Source organism: Onychomys torridus, chromosome 8 (assembly GCF_903995425.1).
Source record: "Onychomys torridus chromosome 8, mOncTor1.1, whole genome shotgun sequence".
NCBI lineage: Eukaryota > Metazoa > Chordata > Mammalia > Rodentia > Cricetidae > Onychomys > Onychomys torridus.
The window spans coordinates 78,494,981-78,522,971 of record NC_050450.1 but is presented as its reverse complement, the minus strand read 5'-3'; the positions used below and the strand labels follow the sequence as shown (position 1 = coordinate 78,522,971).

General features: G+C 44.8%; 1 protein-coding gene across 2 annotated transcripts; it reads right to left on the bottom strand.

The window, feature by feature from the left end:
• Nucleotides 1–633: 633 nt before the first annotated feature.
• Mmd (monocyte to macrophage differentiation associated) lies at nucleotides 634–27,971 on the bottom strand. 2 transcript variants are annotated; one of them, XM_036195709.1, is made up of 7 exons: nucleotides 27,682–27,971; nucleotides 20,477–20,558; nucleotides 18,333–18,493; nucleotides 14,486–14,560; nucleotides 12,881–12,982; nucleotides 11,453–11,522; nucleotides 634–2,540 (listed from the first exon to the last, which is right to left on the bottom strand). In XM_036195709.1, exons 1-7 carry the CDS (start codon nucleotides 27,705–27,707, stop codon nucleotides 2,340–2,342), a joined length of 717 nt encoding a protein of 238 aa, XP_036051602.1. In that variant the 5' UTR covers nucleotides 27,708–27,971; the 3' UTR covers nucleotides 634–2,339. The 2 variants fall into 2 exon arrangements, with proteins under 2 accessions (XP_036051602.1, XP_036051601.1); XM_036195708.1 differs by lacking the exon at nucleotides 27,682–27,971 and adding an exon at nucleotides 21,269–21,318.
• Between the last annotated feature and the right edge of the window lie 20 nt (nucleotides 27,972–27,991).

The following is a 27,991-nucleotide window of genomic DNA, read 5'->3' as shown; positions in this document are numbered from 1 at the left end:
TCAGTATTTATCAGGCGGATTAGAAAGTTAAAAATAAAAGTGTTGGTTTTAATAAGCGATGCGGTTACCGTGTGAGAAAGGTCACGAGGCATGACAAAACCCATTATCAGAACAGAGTTTTATTAGAAGGGGGAGGGACAGAAGAGAGCATGACCAGGCCTGTGGAAGAGACACATGCAGAGAGAGAGAGAGAGAGAGAGAGAGAGAGAGAGAGAGAGAGAGAGAGAGAGAGAGAGAGAGAGAGAGAGAGAGAGAGAGGAGGGGAGGAAAATGAAGAAGAGGAAGAGGGGGGAGAGGTGTGTGATCTGCTCCTTATGGATTCCCCTGCACATGTGCATATGTGCTTACAGAGCGACACGCATCTGCAGATTGCATGACCACACTGCGTGCATTGTGCAATCAATCATGCAGCATGCGGATTACGTAGGATGTAGGGCCCCTTGCTTGGCTACCGAACTGCACATGTGCGGTCATACAGCTGGAGGAGTGGCTAGGAATTCCAACCGAAAGGGCTGCTTTGTTTGTCTCTCTATTCTGAGTTTTGCAAGATGACTACACAAATTACAAAGGTGCGATGCGATCAAGCTCTTGAGTACCAGCATTACTTTTAGCCATATGTTCCAGACAATGGAGTCAACCCAAGTAACAACTTTATTCTAGTCTACAGCACAAGTTTTTACATACATTTTAGTGGTTTTGACAGTGTTGCTTATGAGCAGACTTTAAATGAATCCACAAAAGTTAATATATTTAAAGTAAAATATTATACACAGTAAAACAACAGGCAGCTAAATGCTCAGGATCATGCATATAGAATAGTCCGGCTGGTTTTCTCCTCGGGTACCCATGCCTACTGAAGAAATCACCAGCCAGTATCAGTTCTTCCGTCATTCCTCAACAATTTACCAAAATCAGAGCCTGAACATACACATAAAATAAACTTTCCTTTAAAATTACAACGGTACAGAGTTTCAGTTCATAAAGTGTATCTTCAATCTGACAGTTCCATTGAGCAAGCCTATTTCTAGACTAACAGGTTATATTAATGTCGGATCTAAAGGCAGGGTGACTTCATTTCTCTTAAACACCAAGAAAGGTAACAACAAAGCAACTAATCCATCAATCTTAATATAAGACATTGAGAGAAAACTGGAATATATACATACCACTCCACTGAGTCAGCATGAAAACTTGGACTACTGATGTGAGTTTCTATGTATCAATCAAAATTTTATATATGGTATGAAAAAAACAGTACATTGACAAATGCAGAGGAAAAGGCAGAAATGTGAATTTATGCATCTAGTCCCACAATTTAAAATGGGTATCAAACTGATACAAGAAAGTTCAGTGACTTTTAACCTCAATGACTGAACCGTTGCCACCAGAGTGACAGTCCAACAAGACACTATAATTCGGAACGCTCGTGAGACATGTCTGGCAGATGGTCAACCCAACAATACTATCATAATACGCACAGGACCCTCCTCCATTGTGGAAAGAGACCCTGGAGAAACCATGGCAAAGGCCTAGAGTAAAGTGACGTCTTCTGAAAAAGTTGATGATATCAAAATACTTTCTCATGCCCAGTGGACCACACCAGGTCAAGGATATCAGCTCCACAGTAGCACTGAGTTCAGGGTCAGAGATTGCAGAAAGGTTCAGAAAACTGCAGGTTTTTTTTTTTTTTTCTAAAAAAATTGGCAAATTCTCCTCACTTAATAAGACCATCAGAAGAGGTATGTTAGTTTGTGGAATGTGAACTGCTCCCTACAAAACTTCACATGAATGAGGAACCGTGTGGGTGCACGTCAATGGAATAGCTCTTTAAAAATTTACAAAAGAACTAATGCCTCTTTTTAAAAAATAACCATGTTATGTCAAGATGAAACATGGTAAAAAGTAGTGTTAAGTTTCCATGATTCTTTACACAGTGAACGGGAAAAGTGATAGAAACGACTTTTTGTTTTTCTTAAAAAGGAAGTTGCGTTATTGCACTGACTTTGACAACCTGACCTAGGAATTTAGAAAAAATCATCTAGTAAAATCTGTAAAACGAAAATACAAAATTCTGGTTTGTAAACATCGTTGGCCAAGTCTATCCAGAGTCCTTCATGATAGTGGAATGGAATGAGAATTAATCACTACCTTATTGGTTGGCTGTGAGGAGGAAAACTCCAGGGCACAGCTTTGATACTTTCACAGTAATTAGAGTCAAAAAAATTAAACACAGTCAGTGCAAGTTACTCATCCTTCTCCCCTATGTGACAGTCAGCTCTTACCCCCACTCAAGTGCCTCAGCTGAGATAATACTGGTTTGAAGGCCTAGCACAGATTGGTCACAAATGTCGAATGAAGTCCGTGGGACTTCGGTAAAGGTACTTCCAAATGGCATAGTAGTGCACAGCAGCTGCTGTGGCCACGAACAGGTGCCAGATGGCATGGGCAAAGGGAATGATGCCATCACTCTTGAAGAACACAACTCCCAAGCAGTAGATCAACCCCCCGCAGGCGAGCTCCTGAAGTCCGTCTGTGTTATTCTGTCAACAGAGGGAAAGGTGGGATGTTACTTTGATGTCACAAGGAAAAAGTTACCTTCCCCCAAACGCTCCTGGTTTTCTACGTATTAAAAAGTGTGTGTGAACAACACCCTAATCTGGAAACATAAAGCAGCCCTAAAATGTCTAGTCCCCATTGACCTGGAGTACCCTTTGGATCTGCAGGCATGATTTGACCGTTGGACACATTACAGGCTCCACTGGACAAGGTGGCAATTCTGCTCATTTAACTGTGTATCTAAGCAGATTGTAATCACAGCTAGCCATAAAGTGCCTCCAAAGGCTGCATGATCCTCACTTCCCAGACTGCTCTTTGAAAGCTTCGTTCCACATGCGGCAGGCCCAATAAACTGGTTTATAATTTGTATCTCAGCCAGGCTTGTCTCATGCCTTTGACCTTTCTAGCACCATCTCTACTGATTGCTTTTTTAGATCTTTGCAGTATGTATGAATTTAGGGCATCCTGACTGCCGACAAGGGACACATCACACAGCCCGAGAGATTTCCTAATTTGCCCTGTGCTTCCAGGTAGTAAAGTAAGTCCTGTGTATTTTGAGTCAAAAGCAAGAATTTTGAAGGCTGTCTTGGGAGAGTCAAAGGCTCAGCTCCAAGAGTAAACTGTAAACCGACTTGAATGAATGAGGTGGTGCTGCAGGAGGCCTGCAGGGGGAGTGGAAAGCCAAGCCAGCTGGTAGCTAGGCTTTGAAGAGAACAAGAATGTAGATGCCCAAAGGCAGCTGAGTGCTAAAGGCGGCAGCCTGGGGCAAGTCCATGTGGCCCCACGTTCCCAGTGGCCAAGTCAGGCAAAAGCAAGAGGAAATTCCAGCCCAGCCACCTGCTAAGAAGGAGCCATTGGCCTAGGCAGAAGCAATGACAACAGCCTAGGGGAGCTGAGTGCCAGGCGCCAGGACACAAGGCCAGGTGTAATAAATAGCCCTGCTTTCAGCATTCATGTGAGCCTCTGGGTTTGGTAGGATTGAAAGATCGGGGAGGACTCAAAAAGACCGATACCAGACTGCCTTTATTTTGGGGCAAGAAGAGACTTCAACCAGACTTTAAAAACAAAAGTGCACGCCTTTAATCCCAGCACTCGGGAGGCAGAGACAGGTGGATCTCTGTGAGTTCCAGGCCAGCATGGGCTACAGAGGGAGTTCCCAGGACAGGCTTCAAAGCTACTCACAGAAACCCTGTCTCCAAAAACCAAAAACCAAATACCAAAAAAAAAAAAAAAAAAAAAAAAACAAAAAACAAAAAACAAAAAACCCACCACCAAACAAAAAACAAAACAAACAACAAAAAACCCCAAAGACCCCAAACCAACTTAACACACACACACACACACACACACTACTTCATACCCATTAGGGGGCTACCAACACCCATCATACAACATCCTTGTATGTGCATTAGGAGCATGTTCTAGAAGAATAAAGGCTGCCACAGATTCTTAGGGGTCCAGGAACCCCAAGTGGAAGTGTCACTCATACAGCACCACCTCCTTATTTGGAGGGAAGGAGGTTAAGCCTGATACAGTCACGTGGGGGGGGGCACTTCACTCTGTTCTTAGGGACACCACAATTTGGTGTTGACACACTCCAATCCTTCTCGTTCAAATAAGCAAGAGATCCAACCAAGTATACCAGTAAGTCTTTTAACACATTCTATTGAGAGACGGTTCCTTGAAACACATTACCTCCCCTCAGACACTCAAAGACTAGGAAGCCAGAGCAAGCCAAGTGTAGTCTTTGTGACTCATGGCATTACTGGCACCACCTGGCAGACACATTGTGAAGCACTCATGTGTATTTATTCCCTCTAATCCTTGTGACCCTAAATTGGGTACTATTAACTGTCAACAGCATTTACTGACAAGAAACGGAGAGGTTAAGTACTTTTCTCAAGGCCATGTAGTTTCCTAGTATCAGAATTGGGATATGGACTAAAGTGTGCCAACTTCTGAACCTTCACTTGGGACTGGGGGAAATGGGTGTTTTCAAAACAGGAGTTCGTGTGCCTAATTTTGTGAAGTATACAGATCAGGTGGAACAGAATGAGTTTGATTACATTGATTACATCCATATAACCCTAATAACCCCATAAAGTTCTTTGTGCCCCCTTGCCAACTAATCCTGGACCCCTCTAGTCATCAAGGCAAGCACTGCTCCTAATCCTACCACCACACACATAAGGCCCACCTGTCCTAGAACTTCACACAAATGGAACTATACTGCTTAATTTCTGGCATCACATGAACCCAAGTGTGTATTTTTCAGTTCTTTCTCTCTCACTCTTTCCTTCCTTCCTTCCTTCCTTCCTTCCTTCCTTCCTTCCTTCCTTCCTTCCCTCCCTCCATCCCTCCTTCCCTCCCTCCCTCCCTCCCTCCCTCCCTCCCTTTCTTTTGCTTAGTGGTTCCTTCATTGAACATAACTTATTAATTCTTACCATTTTGGGGACTGCTATGAATGAGACTAACCTTAACTTCATGAGTCTTCTTGAAGATGTATGATTCCATTTCTGTCAAGTAAACCACTGAGTCACAGGATAAATGCATGCTTAATTTGATTAGAAACTAAAAATTTCAGAAACAAAACTGTTGGCAGTGGGCCCTATCATTTTCTACAATACACAGAGGTGGGGCACAGTATTTCACATCCTGGCTGCTAGCATGGACCTCATCTTTTTAATCATAACTGTTCTATGGGTTATGTTGTGGCAGTCACGGGGGTTTTAACTTCCATTTTCTTGACCACTAATTAAATGCATGTGTTTTCAAAGGGCTGTGGGTTCTGATATGTATTTTTTTCTTCCTGTTAAAATCTTTTACCCATCTTTAAAGGATTTTAGGATTGATTTGGAGGTTCATAGACTGGGCATGTTTAACAGGTGGCTGCTTCCAGGACATATGTCCTTTACCACAGACATAGCAAGTACTTCCCATTGAGTCCTCAGAGAAGCAAAGACTTCCATTTTGAAAAACTCCCCAACATAATTTTCTTCTCTTATGGTCTTTATTTCTGTATCTCACAATATCTGTGCCTGGTAATACTGATGACAAGATGTTGCAGGTTTCCTGAAGTTTCTGTTTTCAAGAAACCTCATGCTTCCTGTTTTACAGCTAAGCCAAGACTTCAAGTGAAGTTTGTGGATGACTTGAAATTGACACTCTAGATCTTTTCTTAAAACATTTCCCTTCTTCCACCAAGTTGTGTTCATACATAAATGCCACTACTTCCTAAATAAACAGAAAATATCTGTACTCATTTCTTCCTGGACATACCCATGATACGGTCCCAGCAGCCAGCAGTCTTGTGAGCTGACGTCAGACAACAGAAGGCCCCAGATGTGGCAGAGCCCTCTGTGAGCTCCAATCTTCTTCAGCTGCCCTAGATCCTCGAAGAACTTGTGTAGACAACTGTCAGAAGCTCACTGTACTTTCCATCCTTTCTCTCCATCTCTCAGTTCAGGAACCTGTCTGGGAACTTGAACTGTGATCTTGTGTTCCACCCCATCCTCCAGGAGTTCTCCAGCCCTCTTGGTGAGGCCAGTGTCTGCTTTCTCCATCACCACACAAACATATCTCCTTCCCACACCCTTAAGGACAGTGGTGGCTATCTTCCGCATCCCATTGACATTAGTGTTGAGTACTCACCACATGTGCCCAAATTCCTCAGGGATTACTAGAGACATGGCAGGTGGCACAAGCCGGTGTGAGGCCTCCCAAGGAAGAATGCCATTACTTCTTGTAACCTTGTATCCAACTGCACTGCTAAACTCATTCTTAGTGTCTAGGACTTTGCTGTCAATATCTGCTTCTGTGCACTGATGGTCATCCACAGATAAAGTCCGTTTCCTGTTCTTTTCCAGTGGCAGGCTTTTGTTTCTCTTATCTCTCACTGCATAGCTAGGACATCAGCTGCATGTGGACTAGAAGTAGTGAGGATTATCGCCATCTTATCGATCACTATCTTTCACCAAAAAATACATCTGCTGGTAGCGTGGTTAGAAGCATCCTTTGTCGGATATATGAAGTTTTTAAGTTTGCACTTTTCCTTCCTCTGTTGAGATAACCAGTCTTTCTCTTTGGTTCTCTCAAGGTGGCAAATTTCAATGTCTGATTTCTAAGTGATGCACCAACCTTGCATTCCTACATGAAATGTAACCTGATTATGACTCTTTTTACATTCTCATGACACTAGATTTGCTGATATTCTGTGGGAGCCTTCTGTTTCATGAATACTGGTTAGTGGTTTTCCTGCAACATGTGTTTGATTCTCAGGGTAATATTGGCCTTAAAAAAGGAACTAGGCGTGTTCCTTCCACTCCTGTTTTGTTTGTTTGTTTGTTTGATTGATTGACTGACTGATTGATTGATTGATAGCCCTCAGGTAGCTCTGGCCTGCCCTGAACTCTTGAGCTTTCTTCTTTACCTCCCAGGTACTGGAAATGTCCCATCTCACTGAGCTCTACTCCACTTGTGAAAGTTTGTGTAGAAGTATTATTATTCTGACCCTAGGTCTAAAATTTGCTAGAATGTATGAATAAAGCTACCAGGCTTTGGAATTTTGTTTGTTTGTTATTTGCAGAATGCTTCTGGTTATGCATTTAGTTTCCTTATATATTATTATAAGGACATCAAATCTTTGCTGCCTCTTCAGACTGTTGTAGGAAAAACGATTGAAGAAATGTGTCCACTTCATCTAAGTTGCTGTACTTGTTGATATCAAGTACTTCACAATACCCCTTCATCATCCTTTCACAGCTGCAGGCTGTGGTGATTGATATTCCACATTTCTTGCCTCATAATGGTAGTTTATACTTACTCTACTTCCAGTTCGGTCTACCTAAGTTTTACTGATTGTAACCTTTTCAAAGAGACAGTTTTTCGTTTCATTTATTTTTCTCCAATTGTTGATCCATTCCCATTCATATCCCACCCCACTTCAATCCTAGGAATTGAACCCAGGGCCTCCTATACAACAAGTAAGTTCTACCACTAAACCATACCCACAGCCCTCCAATTATTTCTTCACTTCCCATCCGAAGGTAGATGCTTACATCACTAATTTCAAACCTTCTTCTTTCTATTACTCGGAATTCTTCAAAGAAGTACAACTGTGGGGGGCTGAGGCAGCCCTGAGTGAGCGAATGTGTGTTACAGACATGGGCACAGACACGGAGCGGACACCAACGCCCCAGATGCATGAGCATTGGCAAAGCCTTTCTCTGGGTGAAGCTCAGAGGGATGGCAAAGCTTCACTTTGATCCAAATACTAATGTTTACCAAGGGCTGACCTATAGGGAGGTGTGAAAACTAGCAACTGCAGCCTCTTCCTTACAGATGGCTGCAATCTGAGACTGCTCCCCTATGGAGACCTCCTACCAAGGCTAGCTAAGTCCTCCTTCTCATGCCATATATAATAAACTCCCTGGGGTTTTAGCTACAGAATCTGAGTCCCTCCAGTAGAATGAGCACAGCCCACCTGATCTCAGCTTTGTGTCTGCTCTTTCTTCACTCCCTCCTCACCCTAGTCAGGCTTCCAGGACTGTGCAGGACTAGGTACAGGACTAGGTGGGTGTCTGCTTGGAGAACAGACGCGCATGCATGTGCATGTGTGTACCAACAGGCTTTAAGGCACTGGCTTGTGTAATTATGGAGCAGCAAACCCAAATTCTGCAGCGGGGCAGGCAGACTATGGTCCAGGGAATGCCCCTGTGGGAGTCAGCATCCAAAGACAACAGGAGCCTTCCTAGGAAGGCCTCAGCCTTTTTCTCTTAAGTCCCTCAGGTGACTGCTTGAGGCCCACCACACTACAGGGAAATACACTCTGTCTGCTGAATTGAAGCAAGCATTACTGATGAAGTATCTTCACAACAATCAGGCTGGCAACCGACAAACATCTAGGTACCGTGGCCTGGTCAAGTTGACTCACACAATTAATCTGCACACTCACGGAGGCGTCTCAAGCACCATACTCCTCCACACCGCTTGGGCTACAGCCCACAAATTGTCAGGTTGCATTTTCATTACCGGTCAGTTCAAAGACTCAGGAGTTTATACAGAAGTGTGTTGTTTAATCTTTAAATATTTGGGAGTTCTCTATCTTTTTTTGGGGGGGTGGGGCAGTTTCAATTCTTTAGCATGTAAGATGATTTGATAGTCTAGCATGTTGTCTAGTTTGATCAGAAGACTTTGGATCATGACCTATTAGAATGTAGGGCCTTGTTGGAGGAAGCAGGTTGCTGGGGTGGGGTAGGCCTCTGAGGGGTTTAGCTTGTCCCTGGCTCCTTCTTAGCCATCTCTAGGTCTGCCAGGAGGTGAGCTACCCTGCTCATCACATGCTCCATCCCCAATGTGCCCTGCCATGCACAAGCCCACCACCAACCGCCAAGTGACCACAGCCTAAAGCTTCTGAAGTTAGGAGCCAGAAGAAACCCTTCCTCACTTCATGTCTTTGTGGCTTCTGATTTTGATTTTTTGGGGTTTTTTTTTGTCACAGTGATTAAAAGCAACTAAGACACAGGGCAGAGGAACTCTGGCCCCAAGGTGATCCTGGTCATCGGCAAGCTGGGGATGTTTGATGTCCAGTGAGGTTTCACCACTCGGGATGGTAGGAACACGGTGACTCCCCCCAAAGCAGGTGCCTCTGGAATCACCATTTTGCTCATCACCTTCAAGTGGTCATGCTAAGTGAGGGCTTACAGAATTCTGCCCTGCACAATTCCAAACACACCCTTTGTAGATTTCTGGAGGTTTCTCTCAGCAGCTCCCTCCTCCCTAGGTCCCTGCCCCATGAACTGGCTCACAGCTAACTTCTGGGCAGACTGCTGCCTTCCGGGCTCTCTCCTTCAGTTGCTACTTGGAGTCTACAGGAAGACAAAGGGGGAGGTGGTAGAAAAGGAAGCTCAGTGCCTGGCTTCTCTTCCTTCAAGCATCGCAGTCCGGCACTATCCGTGCGAGATGCTTTCTAATTCATTACCTCGTTTCATAGCTTCTTGTAGCAGAAGGATTAACTCAAGATCCGAGACTCCCCAGGCCCCCAGCTCCCCAGCTCAGCGTTCACTCTTATGTAATCCTTTTGATCTGGACTCTGTCTAGATCCCCCAGATAATTATCAATTCTCCAAAGAAGGTGGCACGCTCCCTGAGGCGTGCTGTATCCTCTATTAGTAACACCTGCCTCATTCCAACCACTTCCTGGTTCCTACTTGTCATTCGGAATCAGCTTACCTATCACTATTTCAGTACTCCGATCTCATGTTCCCATAGCAACCTGAGTCCTCCACCACCCCATCCCCCCAGCCAAGGACATTATAAAATTTTATTAGTCTCCTGCTGAACAGAAACTGTCTGCCTGTTGGTCCCTAAGTTCTGGGACAGCAGGGTGTGAATTATCCTGCTTCATTTTCATAGCCATTAGTCACTGGCGATTATACCACCTATGAAAAGGCCGATTAAAGATTTTGGCTAGTAAAAATACCGGATAAACCTGCTTTTATGACAGCCAGAGGGAATTGACTTGAAATTCTGTTCTAATAATTAGTAACCAAGCCACACAGCCTTTGCTTATATGGCTCTGGCTGTCCTGAATTGCCCTCTAACGATAAAACAGCCATGGCCCATTTTCTCGTTTTGGTCACGTGCCTCTTCCTCTCCTCATTCTCTGGTGCCTTTACCACTGCACTATATACACCTATGTAGTCACACACACGTGCAACGATACATGTGTTTATATGTGCAATAGTGCCAGGGACATCATCAAGCTCACATCTCAAGGATATATATTTTTGGCATTTTCACAGCCATATTTCTGGAATCTTCAGACCAGGGTTTAGCTCTGAGAGGCATTTTTCTGAGGAGGGTGGGCACCGGATAGTGGAATTATGTTCTCACATTGTATGTAAAAGCTCAGTAATAAAATCTCAAGTACAATACTGACTCAGGGCAACTGAGGGGGAAAAAAAGAGTTCAAACTAAACAAGCTGGACTTCTTCATTAACACAGTGGCTAATGCCCAGTGTTGTACACAAGGCACCAGAGAACATAAGTAACTAGGCGGTACCACTGGATCAGATTGCAATGTATGTTTTTGATTCAAAGTGAAAGACGTGCACAGATTTCTAAACAGTAATTCAACTCGAAAGAGAATTTAAAATACACTCCATGCAAGAGTCTACTAAAGATAACAAAATACTTTAAATTCCCAAAAGTTATTTTCAGGCAACGTTAAAAGTAAAATAACAAACAAACAAACAGCCACTGTCCTTTCTTAGAAAGAGAAATAATAGAGTGAAAGGAACTGAAAAATACCCAACAGGATGTGTGCTTCTCTCTCTCTCTCTCTCTCTCTCTCTCTCTCTCTCTCTCTCTCTCTCTCTCTCTTTAAATTTGGGGATAAGAACTTTCTGATCTCAAACTTTTGATGTTTCTTCCTCAGGTGGGTAGGGACCACAATTGCGGGCCACCACCATCCTAATTCTTTAGATTTTATGAGTTGGTAATTCAGGTTTTCTTTACTACAACAAACCTCCAAATAGCCTCTTCCAGAGATTCAGTCTCAAACAATTATTTAACCAGAAACAGCCACTTCTTTATAGTCAAATAGTTTGACTAGACTCTTCTCTGGAAGAAGGGTGAGGAGTTAGTGAGGGGTGAGGGACACTAGACCCATCATCCAAACCAAACAAATACAGAGAAAACCTAACATACACAGCTTCACCAAGCCTCGGGTGGTACCTAGGGCAACTCGGTGGCACGCTGCATTATCTATGTAGGTTCCTCTCTCAGACTATAGTTAATGGACACAACATAGTTCCGAAAGGCAAAACTGTCTATCATTACATCAGAGGATCAGGACTTTAGAAGGAAGTAACTAAAATTATACAGCTGTGTCTCACCATTGATGTCACCACCAAGGCTGGAGAAAATCCCATTGTGAGATAGAAGAAAAGTTCAACCACTTTATACCTGCAGGAACACAAAAGGAGTCATAAACACACATTCCAGGAATGCTTAGATCATGCCCATACCAGCCTCCCCTTTCTTCATTTTGAAAGAGAAATATACACCTTTAAACTACACCAAGGAAACTCAGTTCCCAGAAGGAGACCACCAAGCCTCTCCCTAAGCATACCAAACTGAGTAATGGCGAGGTAACATTTCTTCTAGGATAAAAAGGCCAGAAATTGACACAGGTTGCCTAGAACAGATCTGCCATCAAAGCTAGTTGTAATCTAGTCCAGTACACTATTTTTCCCTTTCCCATCTCCGGTTGGTCCACCACCAGTTCTATCCAGACTTAAAAGGACCTTAAACTGGTGAGAACAGGTGGAAACATGGTTTTCTTCAGGGTTGGAGTAGCAGCCAGAGTAAACGATGTGTCCCCTGTGTCTCGTCATTTTGCACGTGTATTTCCAGTCTCATCCCATTAGGCTGCAGGACACCTGAAATCTCTCACCCCAGTGGAGGAAGAATGGGCTCCAGAGCTTGGTTTACCAGAAAGGCCCGTCTTTCCTTATTATGCTATCTGAAGGGTATCACCTGGGAGTGTGAACCCAAGAAGCAAATGTTCCCTTGGATTGATATGCATTACATAATACATACAGCATTCAATACATTCAAAGGGTACTTGGAGTCAGGTGTCGGTGATAAGCTCAGCATCCACATTGTCTATTTGGTATTCTCTTTGTTTAGATATGGTTTAGGTGGCTATGTTTGTAATCTTCATGAGGGTAGCTTCTGATACTCCCGGGAGATACAATCTCACAGCAAAGTTCATTTTCTTTTGGCTCCTACTAAGAATGTCCCAAATGGTACATTTCAATATGCCTTTGTTTATATCGCTCATACTTTTGACTACTGCTATGCGTAGCAGGGGAGGAAGCTGTGTCCAGTGTTAGCTCCGTTTCTCAAGAATTCTCCAGATTTCTATCTAGGTAAGTTTTGTGCTGTGACACTTAAAATCCGTTATCCTTGATCTCCATGGAAACGAGGAAAAGGCTATTTTCCATGTGAGATGTCTATGAAACGGACAGGGCTAGTTTGCCTCTGGATGAGAAATGAGGTCCCCGAGGCTCTAAATGATGGGTCGCATTGTCTTTCAACTTCACCATGACATACATGTGCCATTTGTGCCTTTCCAGGCCTACCTGTCCAGCAATAGTGAATACCAAAATGGAGGTAAAGATTTACGCAGAGCAATATATTTTCTTTTTATGTATTTCTACTATTGTGAGGCATAAGCACAGAGGAAACTGTATTGTAACAAAGGAATAATTTAGGCAGTTCACTGTTAGGCAATCAAACGGAAATGATTTTTCTCTTACTTTTCATGGTAGAGAAATACATAAATGGTTCCTCCAGCTGCCATGAGCCAGATAAACCAACGCATATGAGATGCCAGGGGTCCAAGTTCACGGAGATTTAACCTACAAATGTAAATGGTAACAAAGGGTAAATGACAGGAAGTCAGAGCCCATGCTTTCCTAGTCACAGGAAACAGAACACAATAGCCTAACAGGCCTTCAACACAGCAAGGAGGCGTTTGGGAAGTGTGGGTGGAATTAATCATCCAAAGGTAAGGTTGTTGGTCAAATTTTAGTATTAGGAATTAAACATGATTTAAAAGTTAGCACCATCTGAAAACAGAGATGCCAGAATGCTGCTGAGCCTTCTCCCTAGCAGGGCCCACTGAAGCAAAGGCTTCCACAGGCTGTTTAGTTTCTGACCAAGCATCTGGAATGCTTACAAAGCTTACTGAGAACCCAGAATCAAATCCTGAACCAGGACCACGGACCCACAGTAAGACACCTGATATACACGTCTCCTTTAGTAATCTCTCTGCCAAGACAAAACGTGAGAACTCTTCTCGCATGCACTATGGGACATGCCTTGTCACAGTTCAACATATCACAACATCATGTGCCCCGGTATATTAAGGCTAAATATGAAAAAAAAGTTCAGTTTGGCTCTAACTATAAAATTAATATCCCCAAATGGAAAATTAGCTATGGACATATCTAAAACTACATGGGCACCAATTTCCTACTCTATGCCTGATTGTTCAGTTCCCATTGAATTTTTTAAATGTATTTACTTACTTTAAATTGCTTCACAAAAGCTTTTAAGCATGCTAGCTCTTATATGAATCAGACCTATAATTTAGTGCGAGGTAGTGGGGGAGGCGCTGCACTTCTTTTTATTCTAACAGATAATTACATTTCTTTTGAGTGACTGAGCCTGCATGAGCCGGATTCTAGAGGCCTGCTGTTTCTGACTACCATAGTGGAGGGCTCAACAGGACGTTCTGAGTGTTTAAAACTGGGCCAGGGCTTAATAAAGGAAAACTAAAAGCTAAAAGTGTCTTTAATTTCGGTTTTTAAAGCAACAAGAGGCTGCATCTGATCTCTGACTGAAGGGCAGTAAGATCAAAGGAACGGCACAGGAGACTTGATATTTTAAGTAGTTAACTGGTATGGTTAGTTACTTACTCAGCAAAAGAAGTGAGAGAGGTGCAGATATACACCAGCTACTGAGTGAGCAGAAACGAAGAGTCTAAATTTCAAAAGAAAGCCTGCTTTTCCTCATACGTATTCACAGCATTTCCATTTGCCAAAGTTCACTGGCAAATATTCTGAAAAGCGGCAGAGGGGGATGGGAAGAAGATGGAGGGGGAGAGGGAGCCTGCCAGCTACACCCAAGTCCAGGGCACCTCCCCTGGAATGACTCCATGCCAGACAGCCCTTCCAGGTACTGAGTAATGTAACCAAGTAAATCAAATTGGGGGGGAGGTGCAAGTGTGTAACGGGGGTGGAGGGTGGGGGGGCAGAGTCATGCAGGAGGGCTGTGGAGCAGGATGGAGAGGAAGCAGGGAAAGGAGTGAGGACTTCTAATCACAGACGCTTTCCCAGGGCCCACGGACTCGGTCTCACCATGGCGTGTAGGAAGCAGCAATGAAGAAATAGATGACCATTCGATCACACATATGGAAACAATGCTCCACTGTCCTGTTGGGGTAAGTTAAAAAGGCAGGCAAATTTGTCAGAGCTTTCAGACAGGAAGTCTGGGCTAGCCCTCTACAAGGCCACCATCTCCATTCATAACTAGCCCTTCAAAACCACAGCTCTTCTTTTTAATGATAGGAATCCACAGTAAAAGCTTTCTATTGTTAGGCTGTACATACAACAGGCTTAAGACGGTGGAACCCCACGATAGCCAGGTGATGTAAGTCTTTTCTGATGTTTTCCTTTTCTTTTGGAAGATGAAAATCTGTGGGGGCAGACCACTGCCTGGTTCCTATCACAAAACAGGGCTCCATCTTAGCACCCAGCTAACATGTCCCAAGCTGAGGTCAAATCCTTTCTCTAAGCCTTTTTTTTTTCCCTGCCGGAGCTGAGGACCAAACCCAGAGCCTTGGACTTGCTAGGCAAGCACTCTATCACTGAGCTAAATCCCCAACCCCCCTCAACTTATTTTTTTGACAATTTCATATACACACATAACACAGTCTGTCAATTCTCAACACTCAATTCTCTGCCATCTCTTCCTGGCCCCAGCTTGCCTCTCTTCCTTTTACTAGGTCCCTATCCCATTTTCAAGTCTCCTGTTTTGTTTTTGCTGAGCTTACATTCTTGTTTTTTCACACATCTTTAACTTTAAACATGCCAAGGTAGACAGTGTATGGTAGACAGTGTAGGGCCAGCAATAAGAGACATAAATACGGCATATTTGCTGTAAATGGGTAGGTAGCCACTGCATTTCTGAACTGGTCCAGAGTCAAAGCCAGAAAATGTATATACAAAGATCTGACTCACTGAGGTCGACTCATAAAATGTCAGAAAGACCCAGTATTTTGTTGAGGTCATTTAAAATTAGAAATGCATGGGGACGGAGAGATGGGTCAGCAGTTAGGAGTGCAAACTGCCCTTCCATGGAACATGTTTTTCCAAAGGACCTGCATGTGGTTCCCAGAATCCATGTCAGACAGCTCACACCCACCCATATTCCAGCTTCAGGGAATCTGATGTCCTCTTCTGGCCTTGGTCAGTACATACACATGGCAAACATTCACACACATACACATACATAAAATAATCTTTTGAAATATAAATTAATAAAAAATGAAAATGCAGAGGATGGTCTTTATTATTTTGTTTTGAAACATCTCATACAGCCCAGGCTGGCCTGGATCTTGTTATACAGTTGAGGCTGGGCTTGAACTCTTGGTCAGCTTGCCTACAGCTCTCACAGTGCTGGGATTACAGGCATGTGCTCCCTTGCCCCGCTCCACAACATTACGTTGAGTCTACTTTTGGTTTCTAGGCATGTAAAAGCTACCATTTTGCGGGATTTCAGCACCCAGTGTGGCCTCACCGTACACACTGTTGGGCAAAGTAGACTGACAAGGATGTGGGAGTGAACAAGTGAAAGCCAGATTGGTGATGAAGAATATTGGAGAAGCTGCAATTGACTCCCTGATAATTTAGTTGCTAATGAAGCAAACGTCCAATCGAACTTCACCACCTCTGTGAGTCACCTGGGAATAAAGGTAGTCATCTCAGGTATACAAGACTCCATTCTGAAAGAGCTGGGAAAAGAGCACAGAGGAGGAAAGCGAAGGATTTCCATTTCTTATTTTGAACTCCTGGGATGATTTTGGTTCCTATCAGGGCTTGAGGACTTCCTAAGCCTGCTTTCTAGACATTTTTAGGGCAGATATGTAAACTCAGAACCCTCCTCCTGCTCTGCCACCAGCTAGCCCGTGGGACACAGGCCTGTAGTCCCGGCTACTGGAATGCTAAAGCAGAATGATTTTAAGGCCAAGGTCTCCCTGGGATGCACAGTGACTTCAAGACTTCTTAAGTAGCAAAGTGTGACTTGTTCTCAAGATAAAAAGTAAAAAGAGGGCTGGGAAGGTGGCTCAAAGGCAGAACACTTGCCTAGCATACATGAGATCTGAGGGCCAGTCCCCAATACCACCTCCCCACAAAACAAGAAAGCTCTGCCGGCCACCTTTCTGACTCACACTATCACACAAAAAGAAGACCAATCTGAGCACACAGAACACTAAATGCAGGAAACGTAGGCAGGCTATGTTCTTGGTATAGTACCCAGCACAAACTCAGAAATTGGGACTTTCCTTCTCTCTCCTAATTCTAGACTTTGTTGGGCATTTAAAAAAACACTGATTGAATGCTGAGCCAAACAAATCTACATGTGGTTTGTGATTCTAGCAATGTTCTTTCAAGGTTCAAGGGAGTCTTGTTTCTATTATACCTCTTCTCTAGCCTCTGCCAGGGAGGTCCCGAATACTGAAGTAGGCATCTACAACTCTTTATTGATTCAGAAACCTAGACATCAGAGCCAAGTGAGCTGAGGCAACCACAAACATCAGACCGTGCCAAGAAGATGATGAGGTGCTCCCTTCCAGATGGGCCTCTGGGTCCTGTGACTGTGTGTCCTGGGGTAGCAGCACAGGTCCTTCTGTGACTCTCCTGTGAGAATGCCCCAGGGTGCCCTTGTGATTCAACGCTGTGGTTTTATTTGAATCCTAGGGAACTGTCATTTTATAGGAAAGGGTAGCAGAAAGCAAGCTTCAGGTAGTATTTTAAAGGATATAGTGAAAAAGGATAACGCAGGGTGCCAGGCCTCTCTCCAAGCCTGCCTCCTCCCCAGCAATGGTTTTTCTGTTGTTTGCTTTGTTTCTGTGAGCCAGAGTCTCACTCTGTAGCTCACTGGAACTCACTATGAATCCAGGGTAGCCTCAAAGGCATGCTATTCCTCATGTCTCAGCCTCCCAAGGACTGGAATTGTAAGCATGAGTGCCTTTGTGTCTGGGGAGACTTTTTTTTTTTTTTTTTTTTTTTTTGACAATTTATGAAACCAAAAGTCTTACATTTCTGTTTCGAAGCAGAGTCTGATTTATGCAGCTCCAGCTGGCCCCAGACTTCTGTTCTTCCCACTCCTCTTTCCTTTATGCTAGGACTACAGACGTGTGCCACTATGCCCAGCTCAAGTTTCATGCTCCTCTGAATCACCTGTCACCTGCTCCAAGTCCTCTCCATTCCTTTAAAAATTATTTTCCTCTTTGGGGTTTAACCTACTCAAGTATTGAAGGTTTTATTTGATAAGCATACATTTTCATATAATCAATGCCCTGTCTTCCAGCCTAGCACTGACAAACACTTTTACATTCATATTGGGGGGGCCAAGGACTACGATAATGTTTGGAAAGTACCTCCCAGTCAATCTTCACCATGATGTATCTCCTGGTCACCATGTCCTACATTCTACATTTGTCACACGATCTTCATATTTATCACCTTATTCACTTTATTGCATGACAATAGCTTATGAGGTAGCATAACAATCTTCAGTTTCATAATGAAGAAACTGGGGCTCTTCCTGCGAGGTGGAATTACCTGCTCAAGGTTAAAAGTAGGAGTGCGAAGTTCAATGGCCTTCCTTGCTGGGCCACAGCTATGGCTCTCCTCGCATTTCTGGGGTGCACGAGATCACTGGAAACTAGCTCTCAGGATCTTAGCTGTAGGACCTAGAAAGCCAGCCAGGGTACCGCTTTCTTAGATGCAAACAAGGCACCGGGGTCTTCACAACTGCCCAACCCAAAGAGACTGTCTAGAACTCGGGGACAGCTCAAAGCCTACAGGATAGGAGAAGCTCCACTCGCCACCCTCCTGAATAAACTGCAGTAGCCCGGGAGCTGAAAACACACTTAGTCAACTGTGTGGATATGCACAAGAAGTGCACCGCCCCACGTACCTTAAGTGGCTCTTTTTCCACGACACTATGTGAAACACGGTGGAGACGATGAAGAGGGCACAGAGGCCCATCCCATAAATCCATGCTGTTACCTTCTCCCAGCAGTCATCGGACAGACGATGGAGGAGGGCACTGCCCACGATGGCTGGAACGATGAGGAACTGGGAGGAAGGGAAAGAGAAATGAATACCTTGGTGTCTACGGGGCCGAGACTTTTGCTCAAAAATCACAGAGGTTGGCCAATTCCGAGAAAGGAAGCTTTGGGCGAACATGTGTCCCCCTTGGCTAATCAAAAGGAGAGGCGGATGCAGTTAGCTGCTGCACTGGAAGCAGGTGTTCCTGCTTCAGGGAACTGGGCCAACCCAACGAGCGCACAAACAAGCAGACACAACATTGCCCAACTGTTGCGAAATAGCTGTTCTTTATCCTAATTTCATTAGACGAGAGCACAGTCCATTCTCCTCTCTAGTCTGATAGACAGGGGGTATTTCAAATATCCAAACATCAAGTATGCTGTAGACTCCCCAGAGAGGTCCCCACTTCCAAGCGTTCCACCCAGGCCTCAATCCCGCTACTGAAGTCAAGGTACATGAGTGAATTAAATCCATAGTCCACTGTATGAAACCGCCCACCCCAATCAGTTGTTGAATTAGGATGTCCTAGTTTTTAACTTGAAACTTGTTCATTTTATCTATTTGGGGGTGCTTACGGGACAAAGGAGGGCTGGGGCTTTCATTGTTTTAAATAGCACACGTTGAATAATCAATCCATCCCCGAAGCCAAAGTTTGAGGAAACCCGAATCTAAGAACTCTGACTGCCACCTCCTTCCCCTCCTCCCGCTGTGTCCTTCGCTCCAACCACTAAGTAGGTAAGGACAACTTGGAGCTCTCCCTTCTCTACCTCCTAGGTGATGGGATGGCAGGACAGTACCACCATGGTCAGCTTCTGTGTTATATTTTATACCACAGACCCAAATTTCATCATCAGATGGCAGCTGTCACTGGTCTAGAATAGGACAAGAGCAGGACGAATAATAATGTTTTTTCATAAAGAAAAACTTACTTGTGTGGGAAAAAAAAATGCTTAGAGATTACATCCTTTCACTGTTCTCATGTGAAAGCACCCTCTCTCGTTACGTCTGCTTGTGGTACTGTTGTGTTTTGAGACAGGTGGCACAATCCTTACCCGCCTTCAAATCGCCAGAATGCATCATCACACCTGATAACACCTTCTCTTTAAAGAAACAGGGGCGGTAGATACAGATGCTGTCTTCAGAAATTTCATGGGTCTATAATGCTCCCAAATATGCATATATTTAACAAGATCACACACTCTGTTCTAAAATATTAGCATGGAGCTTTCATCAGTTTTTACTAAGTTTCCATTTAAGCACAATTCCATAACTTAGGACATGTGGAGAAAAGGTAAGGAGAATTCAGGTCTGAACTACATAAATGTTATTTCTGAAGGTAGGCTGTGTTATCTAAATATCTAAACCACCACACTGGCCCAACCCCATCCGTAACATAAGCCTCATCTAAATACTCATATTTAGTATTTAGAACATCAGAATATCTCAGTCACGATTTCTCTCTCAAGGTTTCACAGGATGAAACTCCCAAAGAGAATCATAAAACCAAAGGTAAAAGAAATGTATAATGACATAGGAAAAGGCAATGGCCACCATGAAGGTGAGAAGATTCAGCCTCCCTGTCTCAGAGAATCATTTGGCAAAACAAAGACCCAAGCAACAACCAAAAAACCTCTTCTTTTTAACAAACCATGACTTGCCCTTGCCAAGTAAGCCCAGCAACTAGCTGTCTTGAAAAAGGAGTACCCTTTTGTTCAAGGTGCCACGGCATCCATAAGTCAGCTTCTTTATCGTCCCCTCACCAGGGTACTTACTTCCCACTATTCTTTTGAAGATGTATTGAGGCACACAAGTCCATGAGAACATGGGCTATGGCTTAGAGTGTCCACTGCACTCTCCATGCTCACAACTTTCAGATTCTAGTGGCAAAACCCAGCACTGACACTCAGGTACTTCAGGTCACAAGGATAAGCAGTCCCAATCACTGGTGCTGAAGTCGCCAGAGAGGGCTTTGGTCTGAGTGAAGGATGGTGACAGAGAAGCAGTACTCACTGCGTGTGTGTAGCAATTAGCAGCGTGTTCATAGCACGTTGGTTTGTAGCGGCCATTGGCTGGGGCCCGATGGTTCATGAAACTATGGAAACAGAGAAGCCAGCACGTGAGACACACTCTAACCTGACCTTCCCTTCTAAATGAAAAGGCTGCTGTTATCAACAAGAAAAACCAAAGCCATTAAAGAGGTGTCAACTTGGCCTGCAGCGTGGAATCTAAAGCAAACATCTAGTTTATGTAATGAAACAGCCCTTGAGTTTGCTCAATAGATAAACCTCGTGCCAAGCAAAAGCAAACAGAAACTCTATCAAACTCAGCTGTACCCCTCTCCCAAATCAAAGGGGTGGTGCATAACCAAGTTTTAAATCTTAAAAAGTAAGGATTTCTGCTCTCCCCCTCCCCCCACCCCGAATTTTAGTCATTGTCATTAAACAAAAGAGTACTCGCTGCATTTGAAAGGTTTCTGCTTTCTCACTAGGAACTTGTGAAGCTTTACGTATGCAGATCTGGACAGCCCGCACCCCACATTAGAGGGCCTGCCAGACTAGTTTCCCTGTATTGTATTACCTGTTCTGGCACCAGGCAGCTTATTTGATACCTGGCTACATCCAGGCCACCTAAACAAGGAGGCACCTTTTCACCTCCATTCTCCCCGAGTGAAAAAGAGTTTGCTTCAAACCCCGCACCCGTTACCAGTACTTGATGCTGTGGCTCTAAAATGCATACACACAGCCTGGCACACCCACCCACACGGATGCTCACAGCCCCAGCTTCCCTTCAAGCTAACCTTACCATTTATCAGCAGAAGGATGAAAATGTGCATGCATTCCAGAAGACTGCTATTCCAATCTAGCCAGAGGGTGAAGAGAGCCCTCCAAACCTAACGCCACCTAAGGCCACCCTCACACCAGGCTCTGGTGACGTCTGCATCATTCTGACTATTCTCTGGAGGGTTAACACATGTGCAGAGGGGGGGGGGCAGGAAGGAGGGAGAGAGAGAGAGAGAGAGAGAGAGAGCAAGAGAGCACAGAATAAAAGAGCAAAGCAGAAGGCACAGAGAAACAAATGGGTAAACGCCTTGACAGCTTTGAAATCCCAGAGCTCCACCTGTCAACATGCTCAGCACCCCCAAAAAAACCCCAAACCCTAAACCAAACCAAAATAACAAAAAATCCAAATGAACAAACAAACAAAAACCCAAAGTAAAAAGAAAAAGTCATTTTTTAAATCCAGATAGTGTGGAGGGTTTCTTTTTGTTTATTTGTTTGTTTGTTTACCAGTATCCAATCTGACCTATCTTTAAAACTTTTTTTTTAAACAAAAGACAAACTAATATTCTCCCCCAATTAGGAGGAACCTGGTATCCTCAGACCAAATAATGGAAGACACAAGAGGTAGTCCCCGAAAAGCCCATACCCAGTGCAAGTTGGGCATGGCACAGTGAAGATACTTCACTTGGACTAGCTGCTTAGCTAGACCCTATATGAACTTACTGAGTGTATCCCACTAACCAGCTTGAAGAACAAATGACCCACCTAGTTGCTTCAGAATTTATCCAAGCTATCTTCGCATGTGGATGTACATGCCCCAGCCTACCCTCCTATCCCCTGGCAATCCCCTAAATTATATCACTCATTTCCTACGGGACGGAAGCACTGCTCTGTAGCTCTTATTAGTAGAAAGAAAAATAATTACACCCTGGGGAAGAATGCTTTCATAATGTCCCAAGCACCCGAGGGTCCACCACATCCTCACCCCGAGAGGCAATAACTGAGCTCCGGGGCTCATACCCTACTAGGAATTTCCAGGGGTGGAGTATGAGCTTTGGAAATGGTTGACGCTGGATCCAGGCGAGAGTGCTCCATATAGGGTGAAGCAGGAGCTGTCTACCCACCACCAGGCTGCCGACTAAAATAGCAACTTATATCTCAAGCAGCCCTAGTCTAAAAATAGTCAAACCATTACACAGCATGGGGGATAGACTTTCACATTTTCTCCTGCAAGCAAAGAAGCTGTGTGGCCACGTCGGCTAGTCTCTGCCCAGCAGAAATCATTCAGGTTGATGGAGGGGAGATGGCTGGTGGGGGGGGGGGGGGGCGCAAAAGTAGTTGCTATGCAAGCAAAGCGTGGAGACAAGTTCAATCCCCAGGATGCATATTTTAAAAAAGGTAGGCATCGGTACATGCACCATTGGTACACGCACCTGTAATTCCAATGCTATGGAGATGGAGACAGGTAAATCCCCATCCCTAGTTACTTAGCCTAGGTTACTCGGTAAGCTCCAGATTCAGTGAGCTACTCGGTCTCAAAAACTATTGGAGTGATTGAAGAAGACACCTGTTGCTGGCCTCTGGCCTCCATGTGCACGCATACAATACACACATGCACATGAACACATATACACACATCTGTGCATACATATGCAGAGGAAAAAAGAAAGCAGAAAACGAAACTGAAAAAATAGGGGGAGTGAGGGAGAAGCTACAGAGAAACATTCCTCTCTTGTGGTCGACATACCCTGTCCTGGTGGGTGGATGAGCCTTACACTATAGACAAAGGTAAAAAGCAACCATCCTGGGAACAATGTACTCTCTGGGGCTCAGTGAGAAAAGATGGCACAACTGTTCTGCTGGAAAATAATAATACAATTTTTCAATTTCTCTTGATCTGCCAGAGTGCAATCAAGCCACCGCCTCCTCCTCCTCCTCCTCCTCCTCCTCCTCCTCCTTCTCCTCCTCCTCCTCCTCCTCCTCTTCCTCCTCCTCCAATTTCCAAAGAAACCAATCCTGAGACTAAATGGAAAAGCAGATGCAAAACGCAAACTCCCACACTCTTCTCCAACCCCCACAAGAATGAAAAAGAGTTGAGAGAAAAAGGGCCCCCCATTTATGGAAATCATCTGTACCTAAAGAGAAAGCAACCTAATGGCTACTCAGGGCCCTGGGCAGAGTAGCCAGCATGCAAGGGTGCCCAAACTTCTAACACTGTGACATGATACTGTCATCTACAAACATCTTAGGCCTCATTCACAGCTAGCCTGACACATATGCAGGCCATGGACTGAATGGACACACCTGCAGGGGCTCTGATTTAGTTCTGAGTGTGGCAATCACATTCAGCAAGGCGAATAGTGAAGCAGGACTTACCCACTTCTTTCCCAATTCTCTCCTTTGCCTCTGGCTTTTAGGTTATTGTTATGTGTTCTTTGCCCCACAGCAGAATCCCAAAGCTATGGAGGGAAAGAACAGTTCAGCACCAACCTTTCTACATTAGCACACTAAATCCAGACCACAGCACTGGGCTCTGCAGCGCATCCAGCAGAATTCATAGGCATGAGACCAAACCCCACAGGTTGAGTCTCCTTTGTTGCCTACTCCCTAGGTCCAAATACTGTCAACAGTACTTTCAAAATATATCTAAAATCAGCTCATCACTGCAACTCTACAGTGCCCAACTGATATCAAGACCAGCACTCAACATCTCCTACTTGTGAAATTGTAGCCTCGTAACTGGCCTTGTTGCTTGTCCCAAGACAGACTCTTCTTCATGTGGCAGCCATAACTATTAAAAGCACATCATATCTTGTACCTCTACTTAAAACTATCTTTCAGCCTCCCAAAATGCTTAGGAAAACACTTCGATGCATCCCTGACCCACAAGCCTTGATAGCTATTCCCCAAGCTCAAGGCATCACCTCCTTGTCTATCTGCCCTCTGGCTAATACTACCTCCTTTCTGGTCCTTTGACTCAGGAAGGCCTTATCCGCTTGAAAGCACTGGCTGTTTATTTCTCCTCAGAACATTCAACTTGCTTCTCTTCCTTCAAGCTAACTCGTGTCACCTGCTAAGAGATCTTCCAGACACCACAAAGTATGACTTTGGTCTAGCCCACCCAAGCAGAGAGTCCTTACCGTAACAGCAAGAACTTGGTTCCTAAACATTTTTTTTTTTAATCCCATCTTTTCACATGGTAACACAAATCTATAAAGGTGATCTTCATTATTTTATTTCCAGTTTCGAGCACAATGCTCATCTTTTGCTGCAGCTTAATTAAATATTTTTGAATGGATGGATAAAAATACAGCCCTCCCAGCTATGGAGATAAGCCATAGTCAATTTGGCTGTATTGGAGATTGCACAGGATCCATAGAGAAGGGCAGCAGACAGCCATGGAGCCAGAAGAACCTTGAGTCTTATGAACAGAAAACTCAAAGGCCAAGGCAATGAATATCCCTGGGGCCCTTCAATGCCATTGGATGCTGCAGCTTTAACTGACCCGATGCACAACACCTGCTGCCATGCCAGCTTCCTTTCAGGACTGAGTATGACATTGTTGAGACAGCACCACTAGCTGTGATGGCACTCTTGGTAATTACCAATGGGAGAAGGAAGATAGACGACCACCCCATTCTGTGGTTCAACGCTCTAAGAAACGGTCCAAAAAGACATCAGACATGCTTTAGATTGTGATGAAGATGCTTTCCCACACACTCAGTTTAAAATCTAACCGGTAGGGTAGTGACAGCTGGGGCTGAGGAAGTACGATTCTTTTCCAGCAGAGAGACAGAAAGGGTGAGCGAACAGTGAGTGGCTGCAGAGATAAGAAACTAAACTCCAAAGTCTGCCTCTGCCTACCTGCAGCACTCTGGACAAGGACTTTGTTACTCTTCAAACTTATCTGCTTTTCTATTACTTGTAAGTCAACAAATATGCAAGTACCCAGCCAGTTGCTGGTACAAACAGGCAATAACTGAATGGTAACAGTTACTATCAAGTCAGAGATGTTACAGAAAGGAAGGAGTAAGTGTGTGTGTGTGTGTGTGTGTGTGTGTGTGTGTGTGTGTGCAGGCACATGCTTAGGTGTCTTGAGAGACTAGACTGAAAGGAATAAAGCAAGGTACAAAATATGCTGCATTCCAGAGGAATGTTTTCACATCCTAAGTGTTTTTTAGGAGTCATGACTTTTTTTTTTTTTTAAACTGTTCCCTTGCAATCTTCCTCCATATAAATGACAGAAGTCTGGAAGACAATCCAAAGCCACAGTAACCACTGAGTGTACACTCTGAGTGGATCTGCAAGGTGTTCTTTTATTTAGGCAGAGCATAAACTATGGTCTAATGAACTGTTCCTCAACTGAGTCCCAACACATCTATCAGGGAAAAGAGCACACTGTTCAAAGACGACTGTGTGTCGTCATGTCATCCCCTCCCCCATAGCTCTCCTGTGACCGACCTGCATGTAACTATGGTGAATGCACACCAAGAAGTTTAATGAACACAAAAATATGTGGAAAACTACTTTCAATATTTTAATGTGCGAATCATAATCATCGGGACTCTTCCAGCATTACTTTGTATTTGCAGGCTTATTTTCAAGTCAAATTGATGCTTATAAATAGCCTTCCAATCTAGACTATAACAGAAAAACAGATAATGGAGGGATTATGTCCATCAAAATCAGAGGAGACTTAGGGATCATCGACAAAAACATCACTAACATTGGTGGAGTACAATAACATGTAACCACTCAAAAATTACATTCTATGATACTCCAAAAGATAATCGCTGTGTTTTCTAATTCTCGAATGGGTAAAAGACTCTGAAATAAGATGACAGCAAATTCTGTCCATCAGAGAGACTGCTCAATCAGCTGAAGTGGTTCTTATTTTTCCATTCTTGAGCTGCTTGAATGTTGGTGCAACACAAACAGACACTTTCCTCCTTTATATAGAAGTATTCAAAGGGACAGAAAGGAAATACAAAACTTCATCAAAACGGGAAGGAGTAATTTCTCAGAATATAGCAACTGTTCTCTGAAACCAGGAAGCCCACAGACATGCAGAGGAGAAAACCAAATCAAACAAACCACACACACAGGGCACGAGGTTCAAACATGCTACAGTCTCTCTTAAATCCATGAGGTTCAAAACCAGAAAGAACAAGTCCCTTTTGCCTTTGGCATGGATACGTAGTTCCCCTCCAAGAACAGTGTTAGACGTTCAGCTGCCAAGTAATAAGCAATAATCAGAAGGCAATCCAAGTCTTCAAGCTGATCCCCCTCTACTGATGTCAAAGACCACACTCATCCTTTGTAGGTATTGGCCCCTTTACACTTTTGGACTGGAGAGGAATGAGATAAGCATTATTAAATGGGTGAAAAGACCAGGCAAGAAAATTAAATTGTGGGTTTACGTTTTAAAATTTAAAGAAAAAGGAGGAGGAGGAAGAGGAGGAGGAGGAGGAGGAGGAGGAGGAGGAGGAGGAGGAGGAGGAGGAGGACTACTTCAAACTCAATAGCCTGCTTTGGAAGATTTCACTCATTTCTGCTTTTGGATTCCCTGGCACCTCACAGTAAGCAAGCCAGTTGGTGGTGAAGGGCTGGGAATGTGTCTGGCTGCCAGGCTCAGACAAAGGCATGGAGAGTTACCAGAAACCCGACGGGTGAACTTTCACCCACTTGAAAAAATGAAAAGCCCAGAGCTTTCTTTGGGAACAATAGGCCAGAGCCTTCATCATTCCTTCCAGGCAGGTACCTGGAGAGAAGGGCCACCATGGCCCTCCAGTTCGGGCGTTCCCACCACCTCTACAGTGTAGAGCAGCCGACCGGCCTTCGGTGGCGCCTTCTTGGTTTTTCCTCCCCATTTCCTAAAAACAGGCGTCTCAAAGGCAAGTCTCTCCACCTGAATGCTAACTTGCCCCTGCCAAAAGCCCCCAAATAGCATCCCACTGGGCCCTTAGCCTGAGAACCACTAGACCTAACACCATCGGGCAAAGCTGGATGCAGGGAAGATTGCCTCAGTTTCCCTGTATCTAGGGCCAGTCACAAACAAAACACTTAAAACGCTCAGGCCAGATCCCCTACCGTGCAGTAAGACAGATGTCGCCACAGGGTGCTGGAGCAGCCCCAAGAGACCTCACACTGGGGTTTGTACAAGGATGTTTGCATAAGGCCCTGAAAGACTGGGGGACTCTGAGGCTGGGGTAGGGCACTTGGATCTAGCAGAAGCCGTGTCTGAACAGGGAGCGCAAGGGCCAAGCTGGGTGTGCAAGCCGATGGAGGAGGCAAGGCAGACACGGAGTCCCGGGGCACACAGATCCTGAGCGGCTTGGAGGAAGGGGATCGCAGGACTGGGGTCTCCCGGGGAGCCGGTCCAGGTCAGGGCTCGGGATTCCCCGGGATGGAGCACGCGCCCTGCAGCGCTCTCACCGCTGGAATCGATTCCTGAACCGCATTGATCCTCCGCTCCTCCGCGGGGGCCGGGAGCTCCGTCTCGTCTGCACCGGCGGCGGGGCGCACGGGCCTCATGGGTTTGAGCTGCTCCCGAGGCCGCCGGCGTGCCAGGCGGGAGCCGCGTAGCTGGGCTGGGCCGGAGTGGGCCACGCCGGGGGTCAGCACAGGGCCGGAGCCAGAGCAGGCGGCTGGGGGCGGGAGGGAGGCCGCTTAAACGGCCCCGGAGCCTCCCGCCTCCCGCCTCCCGCCTGCCGGGCTCCTCCGCCCCCGGGTGCCTGCGCCCCGC

Bases quoted from the DNA above. Each gene is read 5' to 3' on its own strand.
- Mmd (XM_036195708.1), bottom strand. From the start codon at position 21,303: ATGCATGCACATTTTCATCCTTCTGCTGATAAATG. The intron at 18,494-20,476 runs GTGAGTACTGCT...CCTTCCTCCCAG, and splicing joins CTAATTGCTACACACACGCA to TTCCTCATCGTTCCAGCCAT. The intron at 11,523-12,880 runs GTAAGAGAAAAA...GTGTTCCTGCAG, and splicing joins GTATTTCTCTACCATGAAAA to GTATAAAGTGGTTGAACTTT.